At 56.4% G+C, this 27,852-nt stretch overlaps 11 protein-coding genes across 11 annotated transcripts; 4 read left to right on the top strand and 7 right to left on the bottom strand.

Annotated features, from left to right (window-relative positions):
• Positions 1–1,349: 1,349 nt before the first annotated feature.
• Positions 1,350–2,707, top strand: SLS55_006029 (uncharacterized protein; the record flags this gene model as incomplete). The annotated part of the gene is made up of 2 exons (XM_066777467.1): positions 1,350–1,538; positions 2,510–2,707. The coding sequence occupies 2 exons, from the start codon at positions 1,350–1,352 to the stop codon at positions 2,705–2,707; spliced, it is 387 nt and encodes a 128-aa protein (XP_066631562.1).
• A 734-nt stretch (positions 2,708–3,441) lies between these two features.
• Positions 3,442–4,217, top strand: SLS55_006028 (uncharacterized protein; the record flags this gene model as incomplete). Its single annotated transcript, XM_066777466.1, has 2 exons — positions 3,442–3,703; positions 3,751–4,217. 2 exons carry the CDS (start codon positions 3,442–3,444, stop codon positions 4,215–4,217), a joined length of 729 nt encoding a protein of 242 aa, XP_066631561.1.
• A 227-nt stretch (positions 4,218–4,444) lies between these two features.
• SLS55_006027 (uncharacterized protein) lies at positions 4,445–5,563 on the bottom strand (the record flags this gene model as incomplete). The annotated part of the gene is made up of 2 exons (XM_066777465.1): positions 4,445–5,384; positions 5,463–5,563. 2 exons carry the CDS (start codon positions 5,561–5,563, stop codon positions 4,445–4,447), a joined length of 1,041 nt encoding a protein of 346 aa, XP_066631560.1.
• A 423-nt stretch (positions 5,564–5,986) lies between these two features.
• On the bottom strand, positions 5,987–6,440 carry SLS55_006026 (uncharacterized protein; the record flags this gene model as incomplete). The annotated part of the gene is made up of 2 exons (XM_066777464.1): positions 5,987–6,349; positions 6,435–6,440. 2 exons carry the CDS (start codon positions 6,438–6,440, stop codon positions 5,987–5,989), a joined length of 369 nt encoding a protein of 122 aa, XP_066631559.1.
• Positions 6,441–7,278: 838 nt separating this feature from the next.
• On the bottom strand, positions 7,279–7,911 carry SLS55_006025 (uncharacterized protein; the record flags this gene model as incomplete). Its single annotated transcript, XM_066777463.1, has 2 exons — positions 7,279–7,715; positions 7,845–7,911. 2 exons carry the CDS (start codon positions 7,909–7,911, stop codon positions 7,279–7,281), a joined length of 504 nt encoding a protein of 167 aa, XP_066631558.1.
• A 411-nt stretch (positions 7,912–8,322) lies between these two features.
• SLS55_006024 (uncharacterized protein) lies at positions 8,323–8,809 on the bottom strand (the record flags this gene model as incomplete). Its single annotated transcript, XM_066777462.1, has 2 exons — positions 8,323–8,690; positions 8,752–8,809. 2 exons carry the CDS (start codon positions 8,807–8,809, stop codon positions 8,323–8,325), a joined length of 426 nt encoding a protein of 141 aa, XP_066631557.1.
• Positions 8,810–18,012: 9,203 nt separating this feature from the next.
• On the top strand, positions 18,013–18,573 carry SLS55_006023 (uncharacterized protein; the record flags this gene model as incomplete). The annotated part of the gene is made up of 1 exon (XM_066777461.1): positions 18,013–18,573. The coding sequence occupies one exon, from the start codon at positions 18,013–18,015 to the stop codon at positions 18,571–18,573; it is 561 nt and encodes a 186-aa protein (XP_066631556.1).
• Positions 18,574–20,353: 1,780 nt separating this feature from the next.
• SLS55_006022 (uncharacterized protein) lies at positions 20,354–20,698 on the top strand (the record flags this gene model as incomplete). Its single annotated transcript, XM_066777460.1, has 2 exons — positions 20,354–20,359; positions 20,447–20,698. The coding sequence occupies 2 exons, from the start codon at positions 20,354–20,356 to the stop codon at positions 20,696–20,698; spliced, it is 258 nt and encodes an 85-aa protein (XP_066631555.1).
• A 592-nt stretch (positions 20,699–21,290) lies between these two features.
• Positions 21,291–21,674, bottom strand: SLS55_006021 (uncharacterized protein; the record flags this gene model as incomplete). Its single annotated transcript, XM_066777459.1, has 1 exon — positions 21,291–21,674. One exon carries the CDS (start codon positions 21,672–21,674, stop codon positions 21,291–21,293), a length of 384 nt encoding a protein of 127 aa, XP_066631554.1.
• Positions 21,675–22,535: 861 nt separating this feature from the next.
• SLS55_006020 (uncharacterized protein) lies at positions 22,536–23,222 on the bottom strand (the record flags this gene model as incomplete). Its single annotated transcript, XM_066777458.1, has 1 exon — positions 22,536–23,222. One exon carries the CDS (start codon positions 23,220–23,222, stop codon positions 22,536–22,538), a length of 687 nt encoding a protein of 228 aa, XP_066631553.1.
• Positions 23,223–24,321: 1,099 nt separating this feature from the next.
• On the bottom strand, positions 24,322–25,139 carry SLS55_006019 (uncharacterized protein; the record flags this gene model as incomplete). The annotated part of the gene is made up of 2 exons (XM_066777457.1): positions 24,322–25,003; positions 25,132–25,139. The coding sequence occupies 2 exons, from the start codon at positions 25,137–25,139 to the stop codon at positions 24,322–24,324; spliced, it is 690 nt and encodes a 229-aa protein (XP_066631552.1).
• Between the last annotated feature and the right edge of the window lie 2,713 nt (positions 25,140–27,852).

The raw sequence follows: 27,852 nt of genomic DNA, 5'->3' as shown, positions 1-27,852 counted from the left end.
AGATCCGCCACTGCCCATTCGTGGATGGCCTGGCCCCTAGCTGCGCTGATTTCGAATCTTGTAGAACTTTTAGGAACTTGTAAGGAGGAAGGCGCGCTTGTGCGTTTGCGCGGCTGCCTAACTGATTTTCTCCTTCGCCCGCAAATTTTCGCCCTCCTCCTCCTCCTCCTGCTGCGATCAGCCCCCTCATCCTCCTCAACATCTAGCCCACGCCATACCAACCTCCTTGCTCAGAGCTACTGTGCGCCGCGAGTTACCTCCTGACTGTCTCATTGTCTTGCCCTTCGGCCGCAGACGAATGCCTCCTTGGTGGCGTCGCGGTCATGAAAACCCCCAACAGACGACGCTCACCCCATGGCACTTGAAACCCGCCGACAGCACAGGTACGTCATACCTCCAGGCCTTGACGATCACTCACTGACAACCTTCATCACAACAGTCTGCTTTCGCTGCGCTGCATTTACCCACGAACGCCCTTCGCGCGCAGGAGTTCTGGTACTTTCACCGCGCACAGCGCTGACCCCAACCGACCACCCCAGCGTGGCCGAGGCCTTGTGAGTGTTTCTCTCTCGAAGATCTTATGGAGTCAACACTGACTGGCCTTGTAGCCGCTCCTCAGCAGCGCCATCGGTGGACGATGACCTTCTCAAAGCGAGAGTCTATTCCCCCTTTCCTTCTCGCAAGACCTGGCGTACGGCAATTTCATCAGCTATTGCTATACGCACCACGACTGTACGGGATGGAACAACCTCGGCCCAACAGAATCTGACACTTGACACCTCGCTCTTTTCCTTGCCGACTCCGGTCCAGCAGGCTCACAAGTCCAATTCGAGCAGTAGGCTCATCAACGCGCCAGCATCGCCGCTTGATATGCTGAGGGAAGGCGAGAATGTGAAGGATGCTATCCTGCTGGAAGAACATGGGCTTCCGCATGAGAACCACTGCTACCCCGAGGCCCCTCCGGGCTTCGACAAGAAAGCTGCGAAGAAACTCCGAAAACGGCTGCTAAGAGATGCGGAACGCAGGAAGTACCGACAGACGATAGTGGGAGGCGAGGTTTTGGCTCATAGCGCTCAGTTCGTCTGGTCCTTGCCTAAGGAGCCGGAGCAAGTCTTGGGAGTGAACTTTGAGGCCATCTCTCGCTTGCGCACTCCACAACCTTTCTTCGCGCCGACGATCAGCACAGCACCCTACACGCCCTCTCATTGTGGAGTGTGATAGCTGTCGGTGATGTTGGATGTGGTGGATTCCCCCCTGCGCGCTCTTAGGTCTTCCAGGTCTCTGAACGATGTCTCCAGTCGCAATCAATGCACCACATCCAACCTCACCAACAGCCATCACACTCCACAATGAATCAAAACAACTCCTCCAACGCCGATTGGCTTGCGCTTGTCTCACAACCCCCTGCTAACGGGCGCTCGCCATTATCCAACGTCCCCAAGGACGTCTTCCTCGTGCTCATGGAGTCTCTCGACTGCGCCGGCCTCTGCGGCATGCGCGGCACGTGCCGCCAGCTGCGCAACCTCATCGACAAGGAGGTTGGCAAGCTGTTGGATGGTAACATTATCAGCTTGCAGAATGGCGGGCTCTCCTGTTGGCGATGAAAGACAGTCTCGAGGAGGGCAAGAAGGTCTTTGCATGAGCCAGTGAGCATTTTCTCTTATGGAACTCGTCCTTGGAATGGACGAGTTCATGGCCTTGGATGAGTGTGGGTTGTCTCCGGACAACCAACTCTTTCCGAACACTTTGACGTTGGACATCGCGGCCGCAAGCAACCTTTCAAGCGGACATGACTTTGTCGTCTATCGAAATCGCCCAGACCGAATTCTGAAGGTCCCCATAAAGTCAGTCCGGCAGAAGCCTCGGCGGCCTCCCCTCCCTTCTGTTCGAACCCCTTCCGACCCCGATACCCCTCGATCCCGCCTGAGATGAGTCCAGCTCCTGGGCAATGACCCGATCTGGGGGGGGCGGAGCATGCCTCCCATCAGCTCGCTCCCGACACCGACACCCTGGCCTATCCGACCGCGTCCGACCCCGATACGCCGTCTCGCCACGGCGGGATGCCCGGTATTGAGCCCAGCTCGATCGCTCCCCGGTGCTGGCGGTGCCGACAGCTCTCCGGCACTGGGGGGTCGCAGAAGACCAGCCCGGTACTTGGGCTGCGTCCTCCGGGCGCTCAATGTCTCGGCCCTTGGTGGCCGCCGCAAATGGAGGAGAGAGGTGGGGGTGCCAGCTCTCTCCCTTCAGCTTTCGGCCCCGTCGCCGTTCTCTCGGAAGAATTAAGGACATGGACATGGACATGTCCAACGGCGACAACAAAGGGTGGGAGATTCGAGCCGAAGCCCGAGAACTCGGTAAGGATCCTGCCGCAGGTTCAGTTGCGAAAGTCCACCAACCCGCCGTGCTTCTTTCCTGCGGTCGCGAGGTTCCAGCTGAAGGAGAATGTGACGGCCATTGAGCATATCGGGGTCTTCCTGCCCACCAGTGAACATTTGCTCGTATGGCACAGGTCGTGCCCGCCGAAGATTCCTCGAACGTTGCCGCCGCTATACGTCTCAGCCTCACGCCGTCCACGGTGCTCGACGACTCAAGAAGGCAAGACATCGACATCATCTTCACGATCAACAACATCAGTACCTTCACCCACCATGTGTCGTCGGCCAATGGTGTGCTGCCTAAGTTCATCAAGAACGAGGGAAGTGTTTAGGACCATGCATGCCAGCGCCCTCCAGGGCGTACAGTGCGATACCACGAAGTGGGACAGTCGCACCGGGCATTTTGCCAAGGTCAGTCGAATACTACCTAACCTCCTTGGATGGGAGCACGAAGAGACCTTGGCAATGCCATGTCAGCCTTCCACGGAAAACTCAATTAGATTTTCCAGTCAGATCATCCGGTCAGCGTGGGCCCTTGACGTCAAACAGTACCACAACAACAAGGTCTGGCCTACGGGCTGGGCCCTTGGCTGAAGCACCGCAACGACAAGGTGTGGGCCTGCGGGCTCCGCTGATGTCAGCGTCAACAGCAGCAGCAACGACAACAACACTGGTGCTGGTGAGCCCGCGTTCAACACACTGCATCTGAGCAGCCGTCTTCACAATCGATTCGACGATCGCGCTACCAGCAAATTGCCTCCAACCGCGACTTCCAAGTCGCCGTCTTCACAATCTCGGCGTCGTGCTACCAGCAAATCAGGCTCTCCACGGAGGCCTTCAAGGCACTGCGTCTGGGTCGCGGTGTCTTGAATCGAGACTTTCATCGCGCGTCAGAACATTGCCTCTTTCTGTACACACTTTTACTCCGCCCCGTGAACCCCCCCGCGAGTAAGAGGGAAGGATGTTCTGTTACGCCGCCAGTGAACATTTGCTCGTATGGCGCAGGTCGCGCCCGCCGGAGATTCCGCGGCAAGGGGAGATTCCCCTAAGCTTCTCTTCCTTTCCCATGAACCCGGACAACTCTGCTCTTCTCGGAGTTGCAAGGCAAGATGACGATGCTTCATCTGAGGAATCTGAAGATGAGTATGACAACAAACCGGATATTGCTAGCCCGGAGGAGTCGGGTGATGCCCTCGACGAACCACCCTCGCTCCAGAACTTTGAACAGCTCCTGGATCTGCTTCGAACACTAACCGATGTCGCGATTGGCAAACCACCTTCGGCCATCCCCTTGATAGAGCCAACGAGTTTATTAACGAGGCCTGATAGTCTCCTGCGCCTCGACAGCCTAACTCCCCTCAACTTCTCCATCGAGTCGTGCAGGGGAATCCACCGACTCTCCTGTTGCTGCTCTTCCCGCTGCACCTGAAGCGTCTTGAGAACGATAAGTCGATGATGGCGACCGCTCTATCGAGCAAGGATCGGGTTATCGAGTACAATTGGGTGCCCATCAAGTCCGAAGCTGCTGCTACCGCAGCTGGAGACGAGAAAGACAAGCAGATTGAGGCCTTGCAGCTGACCATGAGGCAGATGGGGGCGCGCATGATGCAGAGCGATCTTCGTCGCGACGAGGCGGAGATGAAGTGGTTCAACATGGATGCTACCTTTTCCGTCATGACTGCCGATCGCGACATGGCCATCATGCACTTTGATGTGGCTGAGATGCACCGGAAGCGTCTCGAGATGGAGAAGGCGATACGAACGCTCTGTCGAGCAAGGATCGGGTTATTTCAACGTGAATGGGCACGTCGGTTTCAGCGGTTTTTTCACGAGCGTAGTTAGAGTCGCGGGCTTGATGGTCACAGAATGAGATAGGATTATGGAGGTTTTCAAATTTCATTCCTTCAAAACAGCTATATACCGCCAGCCGTTCATCCACTGCAAAGTCCGTCCCCAGTATCGCCAGTCTGAGCTAGGTGCTAGTACGGCAGCAACGGCTCAGTGTCCGACGGAGAGCGCAGCGCCCTCCCTCCCAGCCAGCCAACCGCCCTTCCCACACCGCCGGCTAGTCAATCAAACAAAGGCTTGTCCTCCTCATCCTCACTCTCCTCGCTATGGTCCCTATCCTCCTCCTCCTGCGCCCTCATCTCCGCCAACCTCTCCTCCTCCTTCCTCCTCAACCCCTCCTCCACCTCCCTCATCTCCTCCTCAAGCACCCTCATCCTCGCCTCCCTCTCCTTATCCTCCCTCACCCTGACCTCCTTCTCCTCCCTCACCCTTATCTCACTCTCCAAAACCCTCATCCTCCTCGCCGCCTCCCGATCCTCCCGCCACAGTACCCACCGCCTCGCCCACCGCGCCATGCCCGTCGCCCACCGCGCATCGAATCCGGCGTGGCCGATGGCGATGAGCCAGGCCCGCTCGAGCGTCTCGAGGAGCCGGTGCGGGCGGCAGGCGTAGTAGCCCCAGGCGCGGACTGTGTGCCCGGCTTTTTCCGACACGAGCTTGTCGGCGGTCATGAGGGCGATTGTGAGGAGGGCGCCTGGGTCGGGGGCTGGGGTGCGGGTGGAAGGGGTACGGTGGGCGGCACGGGCAGGGTGGGCGTGGGGGTAAGGCGTGCTGACGGAGCGGGGGTGGGGGAGCGGGAACGGGGTGGCTCTGGCTCTGGCTCTGGTGATGGGGATGCCGTTGCTCACGGGGATGCCGTTGATCGTGGTTATGTTTGTGCTGGTGGAGCGGGCGATCGGGAACGGCACGCCGCGCATCGGGACGGTAGCGGTGGGTGCGTCATTGCGGGTGTCCTCGATGGTCTTGATTCGGCTGGCGGTGCTGGTGGGGGGCGGAGCGGCGGGGTTGCTGGCGAAGCCGTCCAGCGTCATGGCTTCATAGTACGCTAGCCCCAGGAAGACGCTGTGCAACTCGATGTCGGCGCTGCGTAGAAGGTTGGACAGCCAGTTGCGGAAGTTCTCGCACGTTCTGGGCTGCTCGAGGGCGACGTTGCGGCTGAATCTGGGGGGCGTGTTAGTGGATTGGGGGGATGAGGAGGCGGAGAGGGGAGGGGAGGGGAGTGGAGGGGGCACGACGTACAGTGCTGAGCCCGCGTCGATGACGAACTTGGCCATCTCGTCGTAGTCATAGTTGAGGTCCTGCCGGACGTTGGAAATGGCAGGGTTCAGTGGTATAATCATGGGTTGGCCTGGGTTGGCGAGGCCAGGCGGCGGCTGGCGGAAGGGTTGGTTTGCAGGGCGTTCGCGCTCCGTGCCTGGGGCGGGAACGATGCGGCCCGCGATGGGGCGCAAGAGCAGGTGCCCGTGGATAAAGTCGTGGGCTAGCGGCATGGTGGACTGTCGTCGGGCTTTGACGGTGTCTGGGTGGACCGGGGCTTTTGGGTCTTGACTGGGTAGCAAAGAGCGTCGAGGGTGGGTGGTAAATATATACGAGCAAGACACTTTGGGTGGGGTTGCAGTTGTCAAGAGGAGGAAGGAAGAATTGCAGGCATAGGAAGGGTGTTTATAGATTGCTCATCGAGTGACGGAAACTAAGCGAGAAGGTCCGTGAAGCGGCTGGAGGAGGTGGAGGGTTGCGCGGCCGCGCCTAGCTAACACGCGACCCTACTCGGCGGCGGCGGCGGCGTCGTCGTCATCGGCGCTCCAAAACTCCAAACAGTGCATCCACGCCCGCCTCCACCGGCGCCAGCCATCGAAACGCCCGATCGTGTAACTGACGAAGAGCCGCGCCAGCTGGTTTTGCTTGAACAGCAGCTCGGACAGCGCGAAGCCGGTGCAAAAGGCCCAATCCGCCATGTCGCAGTATCCAAAGTACTTCAGGTCTTTCACCAATTTGAGGCTCACCACGAACAGGATTACGGCGCCGCCGTTTCTGATGGGCAACGTACCCCAGTGCTCGATCCACTGCGTCATCACTTCCATGGCGTAGAAAACATCGAGTTCGGTCGCTTTGCTGGTTATGAGGAGCTGTTCAATTCTGTTTCGGCTATGAATGGTTTCGACGTAGAGATGCGAGCTTGAAAGCAGAGCCGTCAGCCGCGTCACACCAGACAAGCATTGGGAGCCTTACTTGGCTGCGCAAAAGCCGTCAATAAATGCCACCATTTCGTCCATGGTGTATGGGATGTTCGTCGCGGGGTTCGTCACCCGGATCGAACATTGCACCGGCTGAGAGGTAAAAGATACGCGCGGAAGGTCTGCCATGTTCTGAAATAAAATACTGCTGTCGTCGCTGAAGGATGAGGAGGATGTTCTGCAGAGGATGCAACTGCGCAGCAGGTATGGGCACATCACAAGGCACGTGACTCCACCGTCGCTGCTGTGCATGGGACACATCAGGCCATGGATCCCAACAGAGCCAGAGCTACACGGCGGAGACTTCCTCATTTGTATGTTGAACGACTGTTCCACATTCCTTCCATTTGCGAAAACCATGACTACAAGCTGCTGAATGTGCTATAAAACCACGCGCCTGATTTGTTGAGCTGATTCCCAGCAAGCAAATGAATCAGAAGATACTCATCAAAAGCAAACCGATGCAAGGCTTCAGCCCCCCATTGCGATTCCCGCGCAAGTAGATGCTCCTGACAGACAATCTCGGGTAGGAAAAACCACACAACACACGGCTCTGAATCTCTTTACTGCAGCTTCTCTTTCTTGATCTGTGGAGTGGGACCATCGCTCTCACCATCAGTCTGGTCATGCTCGCGTTTGGCGCCGTTTCCCGTCTCTGCTTCCGTCACGTTGCTATCATGAGCCTCTTCTTGCTGAGGGACGCTCGGCCCATTGGCCACGAAGGGCTGAGGGACGATCGGCACATTGGCCATGGCGGGCGGAATCGTAGCCTGGACCTGGTACACATACGTCGTTAGCAAAGAGGCCTTCTCTCGATAGTTCTACTCAGGGTAAGGAGTGGCACTTGCCTCCCTGGTCATTGCCGCGTGGACGGAGTCAACCCAAACCCGGATACGCATCATACGAACGCAGTACGCTCGGAGCTCCAGCAGAGCATCTGTGAGGGTAGATCGGCCGTACATGGAGCTGGTATACCAGAGAATTCTGGGGGTGGGGGACAGTGATCGGGGAGGAGGTATGACATTGTCATCGCTGCTGAGGGCGGACGAGCTCTCTGCAGACGACAGATCCACCGTTGTGACGGTCCCATACGATGATGAGAAATCGTCGTCGTCAGGATCTTCTTCTTCTTCTTGCTGTTCTTGTTGCACTTGCTGTCCTTGTTGCACTTGCAGGAGCGGCTGACGCTGGACAAGGAAGGCGAGATGAGGGTATTCGCGCTGGTATGACGTGAACAGGTCAATAGCGAAGTCAGGAGCTAGCCTTGGCCATGCATGCTGAGCGAGGACTGTGGTTGAAAGATGTGTCAGTGAGATTCTTGACGCTGCGGTACCCAGCAGATGGGGCAGGAAAGAGGAGCTTGGGGTATCAGATGGGAGGAGCGTACTCAGCACTTGGTCGCCGATGACTTCCGGGTTGATCTGCGTGTCTGGGTTCATCCTGGATTGAGACATGTCGAGATGTAGCCAGATGTTTCACGCCGGTGAATTGTCGTGGGATGGAGAGATGAAGTTGTGTCGTGGAAGTGGGCGTCTGGGCGTGGGAGGCTGGGAGTAAGTAGGCGATGGCGTACCTGCCGCCGGAAGCGTAGAGGGAGGGGAGTGCCAGGCTACAGCGCGCCGCTCGCCATGACGCAGTGGCAGTCACCCAAGGAGGCAATAGCAAGGGAAGTGAGCGAGCAGAGCCAATCAACGTTTTCTACCTTCGGTGAGCTGTGCGATGCCATGTCCGTTCTTTCCTTCTCTGTGTTCCCTCACTCTCAGCAATCATATGTCTGCCAGCTACTGTCGGGGGCGCGCCTAGGCAATGCCACTCAGGTCAGCTCCAGCGTTCGTGTTTCTGATATGGCGACACTCACCATGCATTTATTCCTCCTCAGCGGTGTTGCCGTTGGCCACACCATTGACCTCTGTTTCGTCGTTGTCCTCACTCACGTCGTCCGGCTCATTGTCCGGCGGCAGAGCAGCCACATATTGCACTCCGAGTGCACTTTCATAGTTCTGCTCCGAGCCATCTGTAACGCTCAGGACTGCCTCACAGAGGCCAATGAAAAGGTGTTCGTAGGCGTTCAGGTTGTATCGGTGAGAGAGATGCACCGAAGGCGCCGACCACACGAAATTCTGCCGAGCGTGGCCGTCGAACGCAACAGCGAGGGAGCACCAGCGTTCGTTTTCCAGGGAGTGGTACCGGATACGAATGTATGTGGCGTCGGGCCAGAGCCTGAAGGCGAAATCTAGAGTGGGTGTTGTTAGCTGGCGCTAAGTGAGAGGAACAGAAATGGCGTTGTGACATACTGATGATCTCTTCTCTTAGCTGGCGCAGATCCTCGGGGCTTGTGCCCATGTACGGCATTGTTTGGTCGTCTGTGGCTGGTGCCGGGCGCTTTTGGGTGGTGGGTGATGAAGAGTGGAGCGACTGGGCAGCGCAGATGCTGTTGCCGGCGAAGCCCATCGAAACGACCACAACTTCAGACGTCGGCCCTTCTCAGCGCACCGCTCGCTAGGTATCATTAATCCCTATCGAGAGTCGGCGCTTTTTGCAAAATGGCGCGCTTGCCTGCTCCGACCGGCGAAACGCCTTACGCCTTGCTCACGGATTTCGCGCTGGCCATCTCAAGCCGTCCCGTCTTGCTGACGCGGCTTTCAGCTTCTGCGCACGAGCGTACAACACGAACCAGCCTTCCTTCACTTATGAGTAGCCTGAGCAGGGCCGCCCTTTAGAGAATCCCTTGCGCATTTGGTCCGCTGCCCACACACCGATTCATGACAAGTGGATGCTTAGCACCACAGCCGAGTGAGGGTTGAGAGACAAGCAGACACGCAGAAAGGCTGAGATAGAGACATACAAGCGAGCAATATCTCTCTTCACAACACCTCCCGACTGATAGAGGACCAGCGTTCACGATTGCTGCACATACCGTGGTTCCCTTGTATTGGCGGAGGCTTGAAGATGCCAATCAAGCAGCTCTTCTTACGCTTGCTGCGAGCCTTGATGGAGTGCACTGGATTCCTCATAGCCCAGCTACCACCCATCGACTTGATGCTGCCGTTCGCTTGACTCACGCGGCATAGCAGGTACAGGCTGCGTTCCACCGTCATTCTCGAGCCATAGCGTGATGGAGAGGAAGAGATTAGAGTGGTCGTCGTAATCGAGTAGAGTCGCGCACGAAGGCGGCGTCGTCGGCCTACTTACTAGCGATAGTAGAGGCGGCGCGGGTTAGTGTCGGTGTCGCGCATGATGATGCTAGGCGTATAGACCGTGTACATCCAGTCGCCCTGCGATGTCCAGTACGTACCAGGTTAGTGAGATTCGGCTGGGCAACGTGAGGCCAGCCAGCGGGTCGTCTCCCGGTAACCGCGCCATGGACAGCATCTGCACCAACATCAGGGAGGTACGCTAAGTAATCTCGCCCTCACCCGTCTGCAAGACGACTGTAACCAGCTCTTTCCGCTTATCAAACTCCTTGCGAAAAGACCTTCCGCAGCAAAATTGCTGGGAAGGACGAGATGCTCTGCGAAAAAGGTACCTGGAAGCCGAGACAATGAAGGGCTAATGGGACTTCAAGAAGCCTTCAGAAATCCGGGATGGGTGTACTCCACGCCAGTAGGTGTTCCAGTGCAGAAAGGCGAAGGCCAATTCCAATCCGCTCGCCAGCCTCGTGTGTACATGAGAAGCCTAAGCTCTTCCCCAAACGCCTAGTATGGATGGCAAGCTCGGCGAAAGGTGGAGAAATGCGAGGAGCGCAGCGCAATGCAACGCAGCCTTCTCTTTTCCAAAAGCAGAGGAGAACCGAAGTAGGCGCACGAGATGTCTCGGCGGCTTCGTAGGTGCGCGACTGGGCCCGCGCGGCGACGGTCGCCACACCAGCCACCATCCGTTGCCAGCAGTGTGCCATCGTCGGGCAGGCCACGATTCAGCGTTGCATTCGAAAGTGGAAATAGAAGTGGCGCATGAGGGATCACAAAAAGCGTTCTCAAAGGCCCATATCCTACACGTCTGCAACTTGGCGGCGATGCATTTTCTGCAGCGGTTTCCATGCTAACAAAAAACAAGGGTCTTGTTAGCTGTCAGGACACGTCCGCAGCCGCTACGCTTCGGAGCGCTGACAGGTAAGGTACGTTGGCAGCCGTGAAGCGCATTTACCTGCATGCCCAAACTGGTGGGGAGATCTGGTGGCTCATGTCGAGGTGACAGGGAGCCGCATCTCCTACCAGCCAACGCCGCGCCCGCCGCGCCCGCCGCGCCTTGCATCTTCGCAACATCCGCCTCCGCTTACCACGCAGATGACTACTTCATTCTTCTTCGCTCCACGACCTTCCCAATTGACTTCAAAGCCTGCCATATGCCCCTCTTCCCGCCGCGCCGACGCCCAGACGTCCCCGACACCCCGCCACTCGACAACATTGGCTCGTTGACGCTGCCGCCGCGGTACAACACGCGCACGAGACCACACTACAGATATCCGGTAGTCCGACGGCACAAAGATCCTGAAGGAGGTACGGGACTTGCTGCATGACGCATTACGCGGCATCGGGGCAGTCAACGTCTGCTGCGCGACCCGCTGCAGGGGGATTGCGGCGCTGCCTCCATGCGCCCGTTTACGTGTTTCGGGAAGGTATCTCATCCTACTCGTCGACTTCCTGCTTTCAGTCCTTCTTTTGACAGAACTCCTAGATGAGGCAGCAGCGCGTCACCGTGGACAATCCGGAGAGCATGTCTGCGACAGCAGATGCTGCGAGCCTTCAGGCTTCCCGATCCTCCCATCCATACACAGACTGCAGATTTGGACCAAGCTAAGCTCGTGTAGACTGGGCCCAGCTCTCTCGACCTTTCTCTACCGCACGTAAACCGCAAACCGAACCAGGCCAAGCCAGCCCTTTCCGCACACGAATCGCATCTGTGAATCAGACCTTGGCGTTTTGGCGTCACTCTCGAGCTCTCGTGCAAATACCTTGACGCTTCTCTTCAAAATGACAAAATAACACCAACTTGAACTCTCTCCTCGCGCCAGCCACTTGGCGCTATCGGAACTGCGTATATTACGACAGAAGCACAATGAACACAGAATACAATGTTCGGCGCCAGCATTTGGCGATGTGAGGGTACCGGTTCTGGGATGCAGCTGGACAAGGTATCGGCACTCTCACGCGGCTTTGAAGCTCTTGTCGAGTTGCGAAGCTCTATACAAGTTCGGATCGTACGTAATTCTTCCTCATCAACGGCGGTAACACACAGAGGCACCGGGGGTCGTATTTTTCACCGCAGGGGTACCAAACAGGAGAGATTGAAGTTTGAGCTTGCACAGGTGTGCCCTCGGGACGTAGTCGCGAGCTCAAAGGTACCTGTCATCATGCATTCTAGAGCGTTATTCCCACTGACTTCCTGAACCGCTGACATCTTCCCTAGCTGCTTCTCCAGTTCAGGCCGTCGCTCCCGGCATTTCGCTTGCAGATCTGTTGTCCAGCACGTACCTTCTGCCTCGTGTATTATTCCTTTATCTTACCAAGGCTGCCTCCGCTGCTTCTATATGAAGGTAAATCGGCGGTTCCAAGATTGCGTGGCAGCCGCTGGCAACCAATCCACCGCCAACATTGCTAAACACTAATTCTTTCGCCAAGGATTGCACGTTCAACGCCAGCAAGGCCATCAGCCCCACTGCCTATGATCTGCCGCCGCCACCGCACAGCTGTGCTTATATTGCCACTTGTGAGACATACTTCCCCGGTATTTAACCCGCACTCCCTGCTCGAGTCCCACGATCCTCACCATAACCACAAATATTCACAGGGCTGTTTATTGAGAGACCCGTCGAATTCGTTTCCAAGCCACCAACATCTCAACCCGAAACTACACTACAACAAGCAAACATGTGGAAGTGTTGCAAGTGCAGACATCGAAATCAGAGTTCTCTGTCTGCCTGCCGAGGTCAAAGAGGCGACAGAATCTGCGCCCATCGTCCATGCCTGCACTGCCGAGAACGAGTGACGGACCACGGCCGCTGGCGGAGGTTCCGCAGGTGGCTTGCACGGTAGCTATGGGAAGCTCTGCCTTGTTTGGGTATGGTTGCGGTTGATAGTGCCGACTCTGTGGCGTGCATTATGAGCCACCCCCCACTACTTCTGAGCGGCTGAATGAGTATACCTATTCTGACATCTGCTCCCACATAGATCGCAGCCGTAGAGTAGCACATGGTGCCCTGCCTTGCGCTCTTTGCAGAAGATGATCCTTCGCGCCTCGGCTACCAATGTCCATGTTACCTGCTTTTCAAATTGCTGTTGCGGACTGACAGAACCATCATAGTCAGTAGCCCTGATATCGCGGACTTCTCTGATCGAATCCCTGGCTGCCGCCTTGGCCTGGTTATGCACCGGCGAGTTATGAATTACGTAACCAACAAGACATCCTACAGACCTCCAGCAACAGCGAGTCACCATAATGGGATAGCAGGGAAATGGAGCTGCGACTTCATGCTGGCTTGAGACCGGGGCTCCGAGCAAGAGATGATGGCCGAACATGGGAATACCTACGCTGACCGCGTAGAGTAGTGCCGGAGCATCTTGCCTAGCCAACAACTACACACCGGTTCTCAAAGACCTCGACGTAAACATCGTCGGTTGCGTGTTACAGGGCGCGATAGGTCTCCACGAGCCCATGCAAATGCCGGCTTTGAAGCGCTTTGAGGCGCTTTGAGGAGACGCCGTTGACATGATTACGGTGCAGAACAAGGGCTTTCGAGCCAGCAATGATACAAGTAGATTACGATGGTAGAGCGTACTTTGCTCCTCAAAATATCTTGCCGTGTCCATCATTCGCAGTTTCCTGGCAGGACTCGTATTCGTTTCTTTGTGACGGGAATGCGTTTTATAGCTGTCCAAGTTCTCTTTCATGGTCTTCGTCGTTGCATTCCCCCTTCCCATTCCCAACGTCGACACCGTTGCCTCTGCTTCCGCTATCGATGACTCTATTATTCATATTGTGACAATCTTGGCCCTCGATGCTGGAAGTATACGCAGGCACCCAGTATCGTGTGTACGGTCGTGCTGAAGTGGGCTGAAGAGGCAAGGCCGCAAGAAGCAAATCCCCCATATGACTCGTCAAATTAAATTTATGGCGAGCATTGCTTATTCGCGCTGCCGAGTACTCACAAGCGTTTTTAAGAGCAGGAATATTACGATATACGAATTCCCGCCACGGATTGGTGCTACACATCTGGGGTATCATAGGAACAGGATGTTAAAAATGGCATCTTCGAAAGATAAATGAGAAGGCCAACAGCGGATTTGATATATGAAATGGAATAGGGAGCACATCAAGTTGCTGCGATATTCCAGCTCAGACGAAAGCCCCAAATGGTTTTCAGGATGCTGTTACCCCCTCCAAGCCAGTGCTCAAAGCATGGCTTCTCACGGGGGCTCGCAGTTTGAGCTGCATCAAATGTACTGCAAGCCACGCAAGGCGGTAACACAGAGACCAAGTATATATGGAAAGTCAGCAACCTCGCTGTCTACCCAACAGACAGCAGTGTCAATCTGGCTGGTATGGAAGAAAGCCAGGAGAGACTGTTACAAGACGCGGGAGAAGGAAGACACCCGAAGCAGACACATGCACAGGATGGTAGATGATTTTGAGCAGTTTCTTACTATGGACCACGCGGACCTACGATGCAAGCGTCCGCGATGGCAGACAGTAGCCGCTGCCGCCATCATCCCACCACCCATCCGTCCTTCCAGCGCCGCCGATCAATAGAAAGCCCATTATCGTCCAAGAAGCCAGTAAGCCATCCCTCCGCCCATGATGTCCCAGAACGACCAATCACTTGTCCATTATGTCCACCACCTACCCCCTCCTAACAACATCAATCCTATTGACATTCCGGTTGCGCCTCAGCGCGGCGACGGCCAGGTTCAGCCTCCGGCGCAGGTCGAGCAGGGCATCCAGCGGGCTGTCGACGGTCGAGCTGTCGGCCGAGAAGTCGCGGCCGCGCCCGTAGACGAAGATTACTGCTGTGTAGAGGCGCGCCGTGGCCGGCCCCGAGGGGACGAGGCGACAGAAGCACGTGCGGCTGGGCCAAAGGTGCTCGGCGAGTTCTGGTGGGGGTCTGGTCAGTGTGGGGCTTGGGGGAGGGAGGGTGGAGGGAGGAGACGTACGGCGGCAGCGCGCGAGGAGGTGCGAGTAGTACTCTTGGTAGGGCTCGCAGGCGTTCATGGTGGGGGTGTTTGAGGTGGTGGTCTGAGTTGCGGGTTTTCTGGAGTGCTTGAGTAGGGTTGTCGGGTTTGGAGAGGCGCGGCGAGGTTGGTGCGGATGGATGGAGGAGGGGCTGCGGTGGTGGGAAGCATATGGCAGCCGGGCATTGTGATGGAGAGGTCTAAGCGCTGTGGCCGGGGTTTCTCCAGGCGGTGGATCCGGGCAGTGAACGTGTGTTAGCAGGTGGAGTGGTGCTGTTCTCAGACGGCGCACTGCCAGTTGCCAGATTGGATCGGCGCAGCTCGTTGGGCTTGAGCCGGGCTGCGGCCGACGTCACCCATCAACACAGACAGAGCAGCGCACTTGAGCCCCTGCGCCAGCATCATCAACGACAACAGCCTAGGCTACTTCTCTTCCCCTTCTACTTCTCATCGCCAGAACCCATCCGCAACCTCCCATATATGACGCCAATCACTCGGCCTCGCACGTTTCGGCCGACAACGACAAGGATGGTGATGTGCCCTTAAAGAACTTCCACCTCGGCCAAACGCTACGACACCAGAAGCGACGGCATTAAAAGCGCCGGCAGCAGTAGCAACCGAGGAGTGTCTTACTGCAGCTTTGTCACACTTAGCTAACGGCAGCGTTGGGTATCCCAGCGCGATAACGACGAGGATGGTGATACCGCAACAGCCGGCGACTCGTCCACCCAGAGAGGCATATGCAACAAGGGCAAGGGCGTGGCTACTACCTCTACTAACGACAATTCGCGCCCCACCGACCGTATCTGCATCGCCTGTTGCTCCTCGCATGCATTCTTCGACATCGCCACGCTCCCCGGATGCCACCATGACTACTGCCGCGACTGTCTCGAGCAGCTCTTCCGCGCCCCCTCCCTACTCACGTCGTTTCCATATACGAGCCCGTTGCCGCTGCCCTCCGTACACGTGTCTGGCCAAGCCACGGTATCATCCCCTCTGCTGCCGCCGAAGCCAACACCTTGACGCCGGGCAGGATTATTAGCGAACTCCCCACCGACGGCCCCGCGAGACCCACAACGATCCCCTGTTGTCCACAGTCCCGACTGATCCGGCTATCTTGCAGAAAACTGTCACACCCAGGTGAGCCGTTGAAACGGCATATATGCAAGGGGATGGGGCTGCAGATGTGGTGGTTATGGTGATTGTGGTGGAAAGGGATAAGGGGCAGTCGTTTAGCGTTGGGGGATAGGGCAAACGGCTGGGCTATGCAGCAAGGAAATGAAGGGGACTGTCAGGCTCAGAGCAGGAAAGAGAGAAATTCCACCTGGTTTACCTGCTGTGCTTTCTGAAGCCGAGGCGATGGAGGACTGGAAAAACGTGAACGGGCCAGAAGAAGAGGATGTAGAGCATTCAGAGAGCGACATAACAGGCATCGCAAGAGCACAAAAGGCACGATAGGCAAGAAGGTTGTCAAGATTTAGTGGCGCTGATGGTAATAAAAGATAGGCTGCATGGTGATGGAGGTTGCGGACCAGGAGTGTCGTGGCGCACGCTTTGAGATGGCTACCAAAGAAACAGATGAACAACAAGAACGTTTGAATGATGCTGGTATACAACAAAAACAACGGGAACAGATCTATCAACCCATTTCCTAATGAGGGTGCTCCAACTCTGCAATTGACATATTCTATGCAAAGCGCATTGAAATCCCAAATGACCGCCAAAGGACCAGTTTGCCTCTTGCTTGTTATGTTCATGGCAAAGAACAGCGCTCGAAACACGGCTGAGGACTACGGTCTCTCACAGGTTTTCATTTAGACTAATGCTCGGATTCTGCCTCCATATCAACAACTCCTGCGCATGATTTTTCAGCGATGATTTGTTGCATTTGCTACACGAGCGACACGCTCATAAGTTCCAGCAGTCGAATTAACGTTTGCGCCGTTTGTTGCACTACAGCACTTGGCGTTGATCGAACTGCCTGAGCGGGGAATTCTCTCGCTTCGCGTTCCATGGTTCCCCGCTCTCTCGACTCAGACGTCGCACCGTGCACCCAACACCATCAATCTCAAGACCGCCCATCGCGAACGTGGAAATCGCAATCCGTACTTCAAGGCGAAAATTGTATTACATTGGTACTCGAAACAGAGTACATGCAGCAGAAGTGCCGTCCCAGGAACCCCTAGAATGTTCAGCCATTGGACGAAATCTCGCACGCCAGCAACCCGTCATTGTGCAATCGGCTCTGATGAAGACAAAGAAAACCGCCGGTGCCCCGTCCTTTGTTCAGCTCATGAATCCCAGCAAGCAGTCCAGGCCGCAGCAAACAACATCTCCCCAGCACAAAGAACCCCCCATCTGCCTGCACCGTCATTACCACGGACCACATCGACGGAACTCGTACTCAAATCGACGAAATCTGGGTCGGGATGTGCGCCGGCGGCGGTGGCGGTCGAGTATCCGCGTCGGAGTCGTACTGCAAAGCATCACAGCATCAGCTCCCATCGCCTCCACCAAACCGAACACGACTCACCAGATCAACGGCGCCTCGGCAACCCCGCCACCCCCGCAATGCCCTCGGCGACATGCTCATCGTACCGACAGTACCGCCAGCCCTCGGGCGGGTAGTGCCAGCACGCGCACTGCGCCTCCTCTGGGCGCGGCGCCCTGGCCTTCTCCCCCACGACGAACTTCTTCACCTTGTACGCGATCCGCTTCAGCTTCGTCTTGGCCCGCATGCGCAGCGGGACCGTCGGCGTGATGGTGCCGGGCTGCGAGCGTAGCAGCTGCGGGAAGGTTGAGAGGGGGCGCGCGCGCTGCGTGGAGGAGGAGTTGTTGATGCGGTGCGCGGCGCGGGGCGGGATGGGTTGGCGCTGGCGGGGGTCGGGTGGAGGGGGAGGGGCGGCTGGGGCTGCCTGGCGGGGGAGTGAGGACGTGGACGTGTGCAGAGTCTGGCGTGGCAGCGAAGACGTGGACGTGTGCGGCGACGACCGGTAGCGCGAGTGGAGCGTCGTGCCTGACGCGGAGGGCGTGGGCGCCTGCGGGCGCGGGATGGCGAACTGCATTGTTGTTGTTGTTGTTGCGGGTGGTGAGGCCGCGCGGTGTGGTGTTGCCGCTGGCCCGCGGAGGAGAGGTGGTGTCTGGAGGACGGAGGCGGGCTGGGGAGGGCGGCGTTTGTAGGCGTGGCCGGCTGTACAATGGGGCGGTCGGCGGCGCGCAGGTTGGCTGTGCGGGAGAGGCGGCGCTCAGGTGGAGCGCTCTCGTGGCGCCTCTCAGCGAACCCGACGCGCTTCCAGCCACTTCTGGAACATCTACCCCTCCACGTACTGTAGACACTACAACTAACATCAGTGGATACTGTATTCAACAGGCAGTGCGGATACAAGCGCCATGGATCCTAACACCGGTCTAATCCGCAACATCACGCAGTATCTGGAGTCAGAATCGCCCGTTTGGGAGCATTTCAACCAGGGCGAAACCTGTGCCATATGCCTGGACCGCCTCTCGGCAGATACACCACCAACCTCCACAAGATATGACCGAACGCTCCTCTGCTGCTCCGCTGGCCACACATTCCATTCGTACTGCCTCATCGGCGAGATCTTCACACAGAGAGGCGGTCATACGCTACAAGACCGCTGCCCGCAATGTCGGCGTCGCCTGTTTGCTGACATTGAGCGCATCGCCAACCGCGAAAAACACTACGAAGGCCGCTGGGAGCTAAGCAAGAGGCGCATCAAAGCCACTGCGTGGCGCATGTTTGACAGCATTGAGCGGGTTGCGGGACAACAGCTCAACCTCCTCCACCAGAGCGACTACGAGCGAGGACAGACGGCTTGGCGAGAAGTTCGCATGGCGATGGACCAGGGGGACATTGACCTGTTCACAACGGCGATGGACAGAGCCGAGGAGCTGGATAGGGACATTGAGAGGCGGGAGACGCGTCGTTGAAGGAGCTCTCATGCAGCTGGTCCGACGAATGCGGCTGACTGTCGATGACTACAACGTAGCTGGCTGGGACGCTTGAATTTCATTCGCGAGATGCGATCAATTTGCAGTGCAATACGTGTGTGACTGGTGAAGCTGTCGTTATCCCAGCATAACTTTAGCCATGACCTCGCGGTATCTTCGCAGCCCGATGCCAGTCCCGCTGAACGCAGGTTCAAGTCAAGTTCTGAAAGCAGGAGGCTGCGGTTCATCAACCAGTGGAGCGCTGAGACGCTGTGACCGTGAGTCTCATGATCCCACAAAGATGTCTCTCTTGCGACTGTTGCTCGCTCGCGTCACAGCGCCGGGTCAACAGTAGCGAGAACACTTGCCAAAGAACCACCCAGACAGGAGAGCAGGTGAGCAGCGCCAACTGTGCGTCCTGCCGCATCCGAGCTGTCACGTCCGTGCCCGATCACTCACCTCGAGGCGAGACATTTTTCTCTACCCCAACCCCAATCCGGTTTAGCACAGCCTGCTGCCGGGGCAACAGGTGCAGATGACCAGAGCTCTCCTCGCAAGCCAGCTCGCACATAAAAGGCCGCCCGCCTCCGTCTCCTTCTCCTCTTCAGCTCTCTTTGCCTTTTGGCTTAGATCAAGCGCAGTAGCTGTTCTTTTTAGTTTAATCTCTAGAACGCCCCTACGGGGGCAAATCTTTTGATTAAACTAGTTTTTGGAAACCGGCTGGTGGCCGCTGGGCTCCGCCTATGTCACTGGTCACAGTGTCGCTCCTATTGCACTGCCTGGGGCTGACGCGACCTTCTTTTCGTCAATCTGGCTGGCCTTGCGCTGGCGCTTGAGGAAGAGAGCGGTGAGATCTTGGGACTTGGACGCTGACGATGATGGCAGCTGAGCGCGCGTTGTTGGCGACCTTGCGCCGCAGCGTCGTCGAGGATCGCAGCTTCGTCTCGCCGTGCGTCAGAGGTAGCCTTGGTGTTGAGTTTTGCGACCGCGACGGCGACCTCGTCTCGTGTGCGTAATGGCTGCTCGTGAGCGCGCCCGCTGGCAGACGATCGCACTGAGTTGAGACCCCGCTCAATGTGCCATCGCGGCAGCTCCCCGAGTTCATGAAGGAATTCTCGTTCGCGCGCTGCGGCGGCAACATCAGAGCCTGGGCTGCCATCCGTGGCCGGAGCGGCGCAGTGACGGCGCAATGGACGCGTCCCAGCCGGACATGGAGCCCATGAAGGAGCTTGGCTACCAAGTAACAGCTCACTTGGATTTCAGTGAACGCTGGTAGCTTCTCAGACCTTGATTCAAGTTTGCCGCAAGCAGCCCCTGTGCGCTGCGCCGTAGCCGCGCCGAATGGCCGCTGTGGTGACGTAGGCTCTGAAATTCACGTTCATGGCTAGAAGCGCGTGTCGTGATACGATTTCCACTGACAATGGCTACCGTGTTTTGGCTTCTAAATGCCATTTTGTAGCTCGGAAGCCCGCCGTCTAGTTCTCCATGGAAGATCTCAGAGCATGGCGTAGTAGCGAAAGGCCAGAAACAGGGGCGGCGTAGATATTTCTGACCGGCGAAGCGGTGCCGCTTAGCCAAACTCTGAGCGCGCTCACCGTACTCCTCCAGCTCAGCTGCGCGTCTCCTCCTCTCCACAACACCACCGCCCACCGCTTCACGAACAACGTCCAGCACCACCACCATCTCCAACGCACCGCCGTCTGACACCACTCCCTCCTCAAACCGCATCTCCACATCCACCAACCGCCCGCCCACCATGCAGACCGCCGGCGTCGTCGCCATGGCCGTGTTCACCTTCGTCGGCATCGGCCTCGCCCTCGTACGCAACCACCCACACCACCAACCAGCCGGCTAACCGCTGACCCTCGCACAGTACGCCGCAGCCCATGTCCTCAACCGGCTGTTCCCCAGAGCGGACTGGTGGGCTTACGAGCCCACCAACGACCGCCGCACCATCCGCACCGCCGCCGGCGTCGACATCGAGCTCTCCGTCTTCCCGCGCGCCGTGACCCGGGGCCGCGACCCGCGCCCCATGCCGTTCCGCGTTGTCCCGCCGCCCGAGTACGACTGCGAGGCGGGCTTGGCGCACCCGCCGCCCGTGTACTCTGTGGAGCCTGGCGAGTGAGTTTATATCCATCCATCCATCCCTGCGTGCGTTTTTTTCGACAAAAGGTGTTAGGATATGATGCTGCTGATTAGTCTACAGGCATGACGCTGCCGTTCTCTCGCGCTCGCCGTGAGCGCCGCGTGCTGCCGGCCTTCGGGCAACTGGGCGCTGTCGGGCTGGTCCGGGAGAAGAAGCTGATCAACAAGTACTTTGGCTGCGGCTGGGCTCTGGGCTTGGGGTTTTGCTGCCTCGGGGTCGGCTGTTGGGGCTTGGGGCGGGGACTGCGGCAGCAGCAGCAGTCGTAGGTTTGCTTTTGGGTCTTTTCTCTTGCGCAGCATAGGCTGCATTGGGATGGCGGCAGCTTGCCGTCTAAGAATACGATAATTTCTCGCAGGACTGCATGGCAAAACACATATAACACAGGGAGAAGAAGGATTCATGCATGCTAACGAAACACAACAGCATATTCAAAACAGGAGCAGTACAACGATTCATACATACTTACTTATCAGCAGACCACCAGGGCCCGCTCCACCGCCTGAATCCCGCATCAAGCGGGACAATCTCGCACGCACGCCAACACGCTCGATCCTAGTGACTCATTCCTGCCTTACTTCCTCTTCGGCGTACTCACCGCAACCGCACTCACACAAACCTCGGCGAAATCCCTCACCCACTCCCTCCTCGCCTTCGCCGTCATCTCCTTGTCGCCTCTCCACGCCACGAGCAGCATCTCGGCGATGCGGTCCTCGAACCACGAAATGAACGACGTCATGTGCACCGTCTTGTCTTCCTTGTCCTCGAGCTTCATGATCAGTCCGTCCAGCACGATGCCCATCTCCGACGGCGTCCAGTACTCGTCCGGGATCGCCCCACAGTGCCAGCCGTGCACGAAGACGGACCAGTCCATCAGCCCGCGCCGGATGCGTACATGTGTTGTCGGGAGGATGGGGACGAGTTTCGTGTTGGAGTCGATGGCGATGTGGCGGGGCATGGTTGTTGCGGTTCTTTTCTGGGGTGTTGGGGGGGATTGGAATTCGTTGTTGATTGGAGAGGGGATGCTATGGGTGAGTAGCTGAGTTTGATGTCTATCGAGCTGTTTTCCTGGTTCGAAGATGGGATACTTATGGGTGAGCTGCTGACCTACTGTACATTGTTTAGGATAAGGGGGAACAATGGCGTTGTTATACGCTTTCAGAGACCCCTTTCATGGACGACACTTCTTTATGCACATTGTTAACATCGCATTGGAGCTCGAAAGCGGTTTTCTTTGTCTTCTCCTTTTCGACGGAAGCTGAGCTCCATGTTTGTGCTGCCGCCGAAATTCTTGCTGCTACGGACTGATCACAAGGCACGAGGCACTCAGTTGCATAGGGTATAGGTATGATCTGATTGCCTGGAAAAGTATGTATGAAAAGGAAGTAACGCGACTTCTCTTTGGAGAGTACATTAATTGTGGTTTATCTAGGAAGGCAAACAACATCACGCAAGGGGAAAAACTAAGGACATGAGTTGCAATGCTGTAGTTGAGACTGTGATTACAACGCAAATGAGCAACGGCAATGGATTGATGGCTGTGAAGCGGGGCTTTGAGGCTGCTCTTAAATGTAAATGGCGGCGTGCGACAATTCCGCTCCTTACAGGATGGTTTCAAACATTCACATGGATTCAAAGAAGAGTTATTTGGAAGGCTTATTATGATGTATTTGAAACTACGGTGTAATAGCTCGTCAAGCGGCCATAATTTATCAAGGCAAAGAACCAGGTCAACATCACCGATTACGAGCGTGATCACGAACGCAGACATCACCAGCAAATGCACGTGCAGACGATGAGAAAGCAAACGGACTTACCATCACGCCTTCAGCTTCTGCGTCAAGCGCCTAACCAGCGACGGCTTCGGCTTCGGCGGCACATCAACCAAATCACAGCAATCAACAATGACCAGCTGACACAAATGATCCAGCCTAACCATGCCCCTTTGCCAGATATCAAAATGGTCCGTATGCCCGACCAATCTTGCCAGCCTCCCCCCCATCTGGTGCCTCAGATCGCGAAACTCGCACTCTTTACCATCCACGTCGCTCAGGAACGCCTTCACCCCGGTCACGAAATCATGCCAGTCCAAGCCCCCCTCCAGCCCGTCCTCAAACGTCGACAGCAGCATCACGATGTCGTGCCTCTCCGCGCACACCCGCACGACTTGCGCGTCCGGCACCAGCAGCACGTGCGTCGGCAGCCCCCGCGCGCCGTCAACCAAGGTGCGGACCAGTGCCTCCTGCAGCGAGGGATCGTGGGCCTGCGGCCGCGTCCATGCTACGCCGCCCCATACCTGCGGCGTGCCTTTGGTCACGTACTTGGTCTCGCCGAGCGGCGCTTTGGGGGAGATGGTGGTGATGGCGCGGATGGAGGGGTGGTAGGGCTCGGAGGTGGCGGGGGGGGATTTCTTGCCGCCGCCGAGGGCGAGGGACCGCAGGCGGTCGGGCATGCTGCTGGAGGTGGTGGAGGGGGCGGAGGTGCTGTGGGCGTCGGTGTCGGGCATGTTGGGGGAGAGGAGGTTGGGGTTGGTGGGTGGGAGTAGGGGCATTGTGATGGATGGGTAGTATAACCAGTATACTACGGTGGTGGTGGGTGGGCCAGGATGGGTTAAAATCCGGGGTTGTCTGATTTTTCGAAGGCTGGGTGGGGAACGGGCCGTTGATATACTCATCATGATGTGCATGGTCTGTCGACAATGTCGTCAGCACATTGGGGATGTTGTGGTCTCTCTACGGTTCGGGTCGTGGTGTGGAGACAGTGTTTTCGGACAATGCGCCGTCAAGGCTCTACGTCCTTTGTCTCTGTCTGCTGCTGACTGAGCTACCGCAATTTTCAGTAGGAGAACAACAGCATGTTAATGTTATCGTTCTTCTCGAGCTACTTCCTGTTACACCGCTATATGAGGATCCCAACAGCCTTCTTGTTCCAGCTGCCATAGCATTGCCGATAATATAGCAACCGCTGCCTTGCCTCAAGCACTCTCCCACAGAATCCTTCTTACGTTGAAACCGTTTGACCAGATTTGGCCACCAAGAATTGCAGCTTGCACGATGGTGACATACCTCACGCCTTCACCAGGTAAATGATTTCGGCAGCAGCTCATTACCTTCAACAAAAGCATACGAGGATACCACGCATCCCGAAGGCTGTCTAGAACAGGTCGATACATCGCTCAGCAACAGTGTACTTCGGGTTCTCAAAGCAATCGAGCATCTGGCGGCAACTGTTGAGCTCAAGCCGCGAGGCCTTTTCAGTCTGTATGGGTTCCTCACTCCTTATCACGTCAGATGCGCAGTCCCACGGAAGTGTAGCGAGACATTAGTACAGATCTTGCACCACTGAGCTTTCAGATGCGATTACATGGCCATGTTCGACTGAGTACAGGTTCATTTGCAAGCCCATGATACTGGGCCAGGCAGCGGCGTAGCCACATGCTTACCCAACCAACGCTTCATTACGCGAAAGGGACAGTTGTTCGTATCTTGTGTCTCATAATCATATCATATCATTGATATATTTTATACGTAATACAGTGCTCAGGAGGTAGGGAGAAGCAAATTGTGGAAGCCATGTGAAGTGGGATGAGACATGGACGGGTGCGGTTACACAAATATGCAAATGTACCTCGAAATCGCAGGAGTAAGGGCCAGAGCTGCATCTTGTGCCTCCTCTACCATGTCCGCATCACTGTCATCGACGAAGCTTAGCAGTACACTGCGCAGAGTAGAAAGCAGCGACTCGTACCAGCACAGCTCGGCGAAATGATTTCCCTTAATAAAAGGTGGCGTGTTCAGCAGCCTCGTTTCAAGCGCCGCAGCGAGGGAAGGCTTGACCTCAGGGTCGAAGCCTCGCAGTATCCGTTTGATATCGTAGTCGTCCCAGATAATCTCGAAGTCCGAAGGATTTATTTCCACGAATCGTTCCTGAAGATCGCAAACAGCAGTGGTAGCGTTTATCAGAGCCTCTGCAACCGATTTGGAATGGGCAAAGCTGCGGATGGAATCTTTCTTGCAAGCCTGAAATTGCTCCTTGATGCACTCTCGAAGTGTCTCATGAACCAACGTTGTTGTCATGCTTCGCTGATCGAGGCGTCGGATCTCGCTGAGTAGGTGTCTGTTCAGGAAAGTCGTAACCTCGAACGGCATCTCGAGTCGTGCATCTCCGTCGTGTGACTTCAGGCAACTCACACTGTATCGACAGGCACGAATGATGCAAGGGATGGGTTGCTCGTTGGTGATGAGTGATTTCATGTTGGAGGGAACCGAAGACTTGAATTCCGTATGGCTGGAAGTTGGTATTGAAGGAAAGGAATGACTGGCGAGCGCGAGATGATGAACAACTATGTGTCCAAAGTTAGCGGGCCGAATAAACAAAGAATTCTGAGCGGATGATCGCTTTATACTCGTGAAAACAATGACATTGCTCGAGTGGCGGGTATGCAGGAAATGGAACAAGTACATTGTTCATACTCGGAGATCTACCTCCTGGATGTCTCAGTGTGTAAACGCAACGTGAGGACAAAGCTAAGCTCCATTGGTACGTCGCCCAGTATGGTCTACTGGTTGCAAGCCTCATCTGGTGAGAGACATGTTGCAGTCGTGGACAGGACGCGTTTGCCGAGTTTTGAGCCTCGTACTCGCTGTCCTCGATACTCTTCGCTGGGGTGGCGCCTTGATCCTCCGATGTCCTGTTAACCCATTTTCTTTCTATGGCGGGATGCATGTCTCACCTTTGTCTCGGGCCTTGACGTCCACACCCGCCCTGTAAGCCGCTTATGTGCGTGGCCACCATCAGCTGTTCAATCTACTCGCCATAGCAAGGTCTTCCGTGAGGGGAGTTGCGTCGTCTGTTGTGAAAGCCGAGAGCACTACATCCGACCAAAGTGATGAAAGTGTTTCGCCATATCGGTAATGCGCGAAAGGAGACGTGGCTGCACGGAAACTGAATTGTCAAGAGTTGGAAGCTGGCTTCCTTGGGGTCCGTCGTTTCTACAAGGGTGGCAGGATTGCGCAAGGAACATGCTGTCGGCAGCTGTACAAAACCCATCCGCGGTAGATGGGGCCTTTCCTGCCTCTGTAAGCTCCGAATGGTTTAGGGGAGTCCAAATTGCAGCTCAATTGACGGAATGGGAATGCGATGCGTTAACTACCTCGAGCAAGACTGGTCGAATGTCCTACCACCAATGGATTGTTCGTAGGAGGTGACGGCATCGACAACCATGACGGGCGCAGGCGGCCTTGATCCAGGATGACCTTTCGGAAGCAACACCATGTTATCTTTCTGATCTGACCAGAGTTCTCCCTCTCCCGTAGTCGTATCCGCATTGTCAGTGGCGCTCTCTGCTACTGTACTTTCGTGGGCTGTCGAGCCTTCGTCCGGTCCAGGGCTTCTCGGAGGTGTTGCTGTGTTGCCAGTGCCAGGGAGAATCGACGACTCCTCGACGCACGCCTGATCCAGCACCACGGCGGAAGTCCGGTGCGAACATTCTCTTGAGTCTTCGGCGAGGCTTGGAGGTGTGATCAAAGTCATTGGTACGCGGCGTTGGCGTTTCCTGAAGGTGGTTCGTGTAGCGTGCGCTGGCTTTGCGAGTCGGGCGGTTGTCCCTGCCCAGGCAGCGCGGACCCTGTTTTCGCCAACCGTGAGATCATCCACACGCCACTCTACCGCGTGCTGCGACCCTGAACCTCAACGTCTGCCCCAGCCCGCGACCTTGACACCAGCCCCCAGAGTCCAACTCCGACCAGATCTCCGAACAGCCCATCATCGTCTTGGCATCAATGCGGCCTTGACGACCACACGCGCATCTGAGAGCAACGTCCCGAATCTCTCTCCCCGGACCCAACACGGCCTCCTCGACAAAGTTCCCTCTAACCGGACATCCTCCCGGAGAAGATCCGCAACATCAGCACCGGCAGCCTTGAAGGGCTATCTACAACAGGTTCTGTTTGTCACGTTCGTCAGAGGGACTACAACGAGTTGCATCGCCTTCCGCAGACTCAATCTCACGTACAATTGCAAAGCGGTCAATCTCTCATACGAAATGGCTGGCGTGCTTTATGACAGGATCTGCTCCGTCGTGATCGATAGCATCATCCGGAAGCTATCTGATGTTGCGAAGACAATGGAAACTGCCCGACATCAACGGTAAGCATCAGCCCACCCTGGCAGATCAGACCCAACACTTTGGCACTAGCGCTATCGACCAGGGAGAATGAGACAAGAAGAAGTCACCGAACGGCAACGGGAAGCTCATGAATAGCTAGCCGGTCCGATCCTGTTTCTCCCTGCGGATCGTCAACTCCCAGAGCTATGTGATTACTAGGGTCGCCGCTTTCAAACTCATCGAGAACACTGACGGCCATCCAGGCTTGATCCTAGTCATATCCGTGAACTACAATGCTCCGAATCCGAAGAAGATCGACAAAACGACCATGTTCTCGCTTTTCCAACCGTGCAAGAAGACGTAGCCAGATCGATCTAAGGCTGGTGCGATACGCCGGCTTGAGAAGAGGACGCCTATCTACGACTCGGTCGGGGAGACGGAGCAAAGTCCCACCTCCTTCACTGTCAAGGATTTCCTGGGCTTCGTGAACGAACTCTACTACCGGAGCTCGCTGAGCTTGAACGATCCCACTACAGCCACCAACCCGGCAAGGATTCTGGACGAGAAAGTCCCCATTGAATCGAGACGGCTGAGAGTGGCCAGGCGACAAAGATCAAGGTAAGTGGGCTATTCAAGTGTAGCGAGAGTGCCAGTCCACCCGATCCAAACGATTCCTCGGGATCGTTGCCCTCTCCAAAGCCCAGCGATGATGGCGGTGATTAGAAAGGTGGCAAGGCTGGCAGTGGCAACTATACTGCGCGTAAAACTCGAAGCAATCGACTTGAGGAATGCAGGTTGTCGCATCACACCTTAGGAAAGCAGCGCAGAAGCCACCGAAAGCTTGGGCGAAAGCTCTGTGAGCGTAGCGGCCACATGAAGAACGGTCCCTCTCGCGGCATTGTCAGGATAACAGTTCATTATGGAGCGGGAGCAATGTGGGTTCAAGATGAGGTTTGTACTCTACGTACATTGGAAGACAAATCAAATACCATGACGTACGTGTTTAGGTTCCTCGAAGCCCCGAAAATGT

The sequence above is a fragment of the Diplodia seriata genome (genome assembly GCF_021436955.1).
Source record: "Diplodia seriata strain FDS-637 chromosome Unknown scaffold_6, whole genome shotgun sequence".
NCBI lineage: Eukaryota > Fungi > Ascomycota > Dothideomycetes > Botryosphaeriales > Botryosphaeriaceae > Diplodia > Diplodia seriata.
Note: the sequence above shows the minus strand (reverse complement) of the source record. Positions and strands in the feature narration are given on the sequence as shown.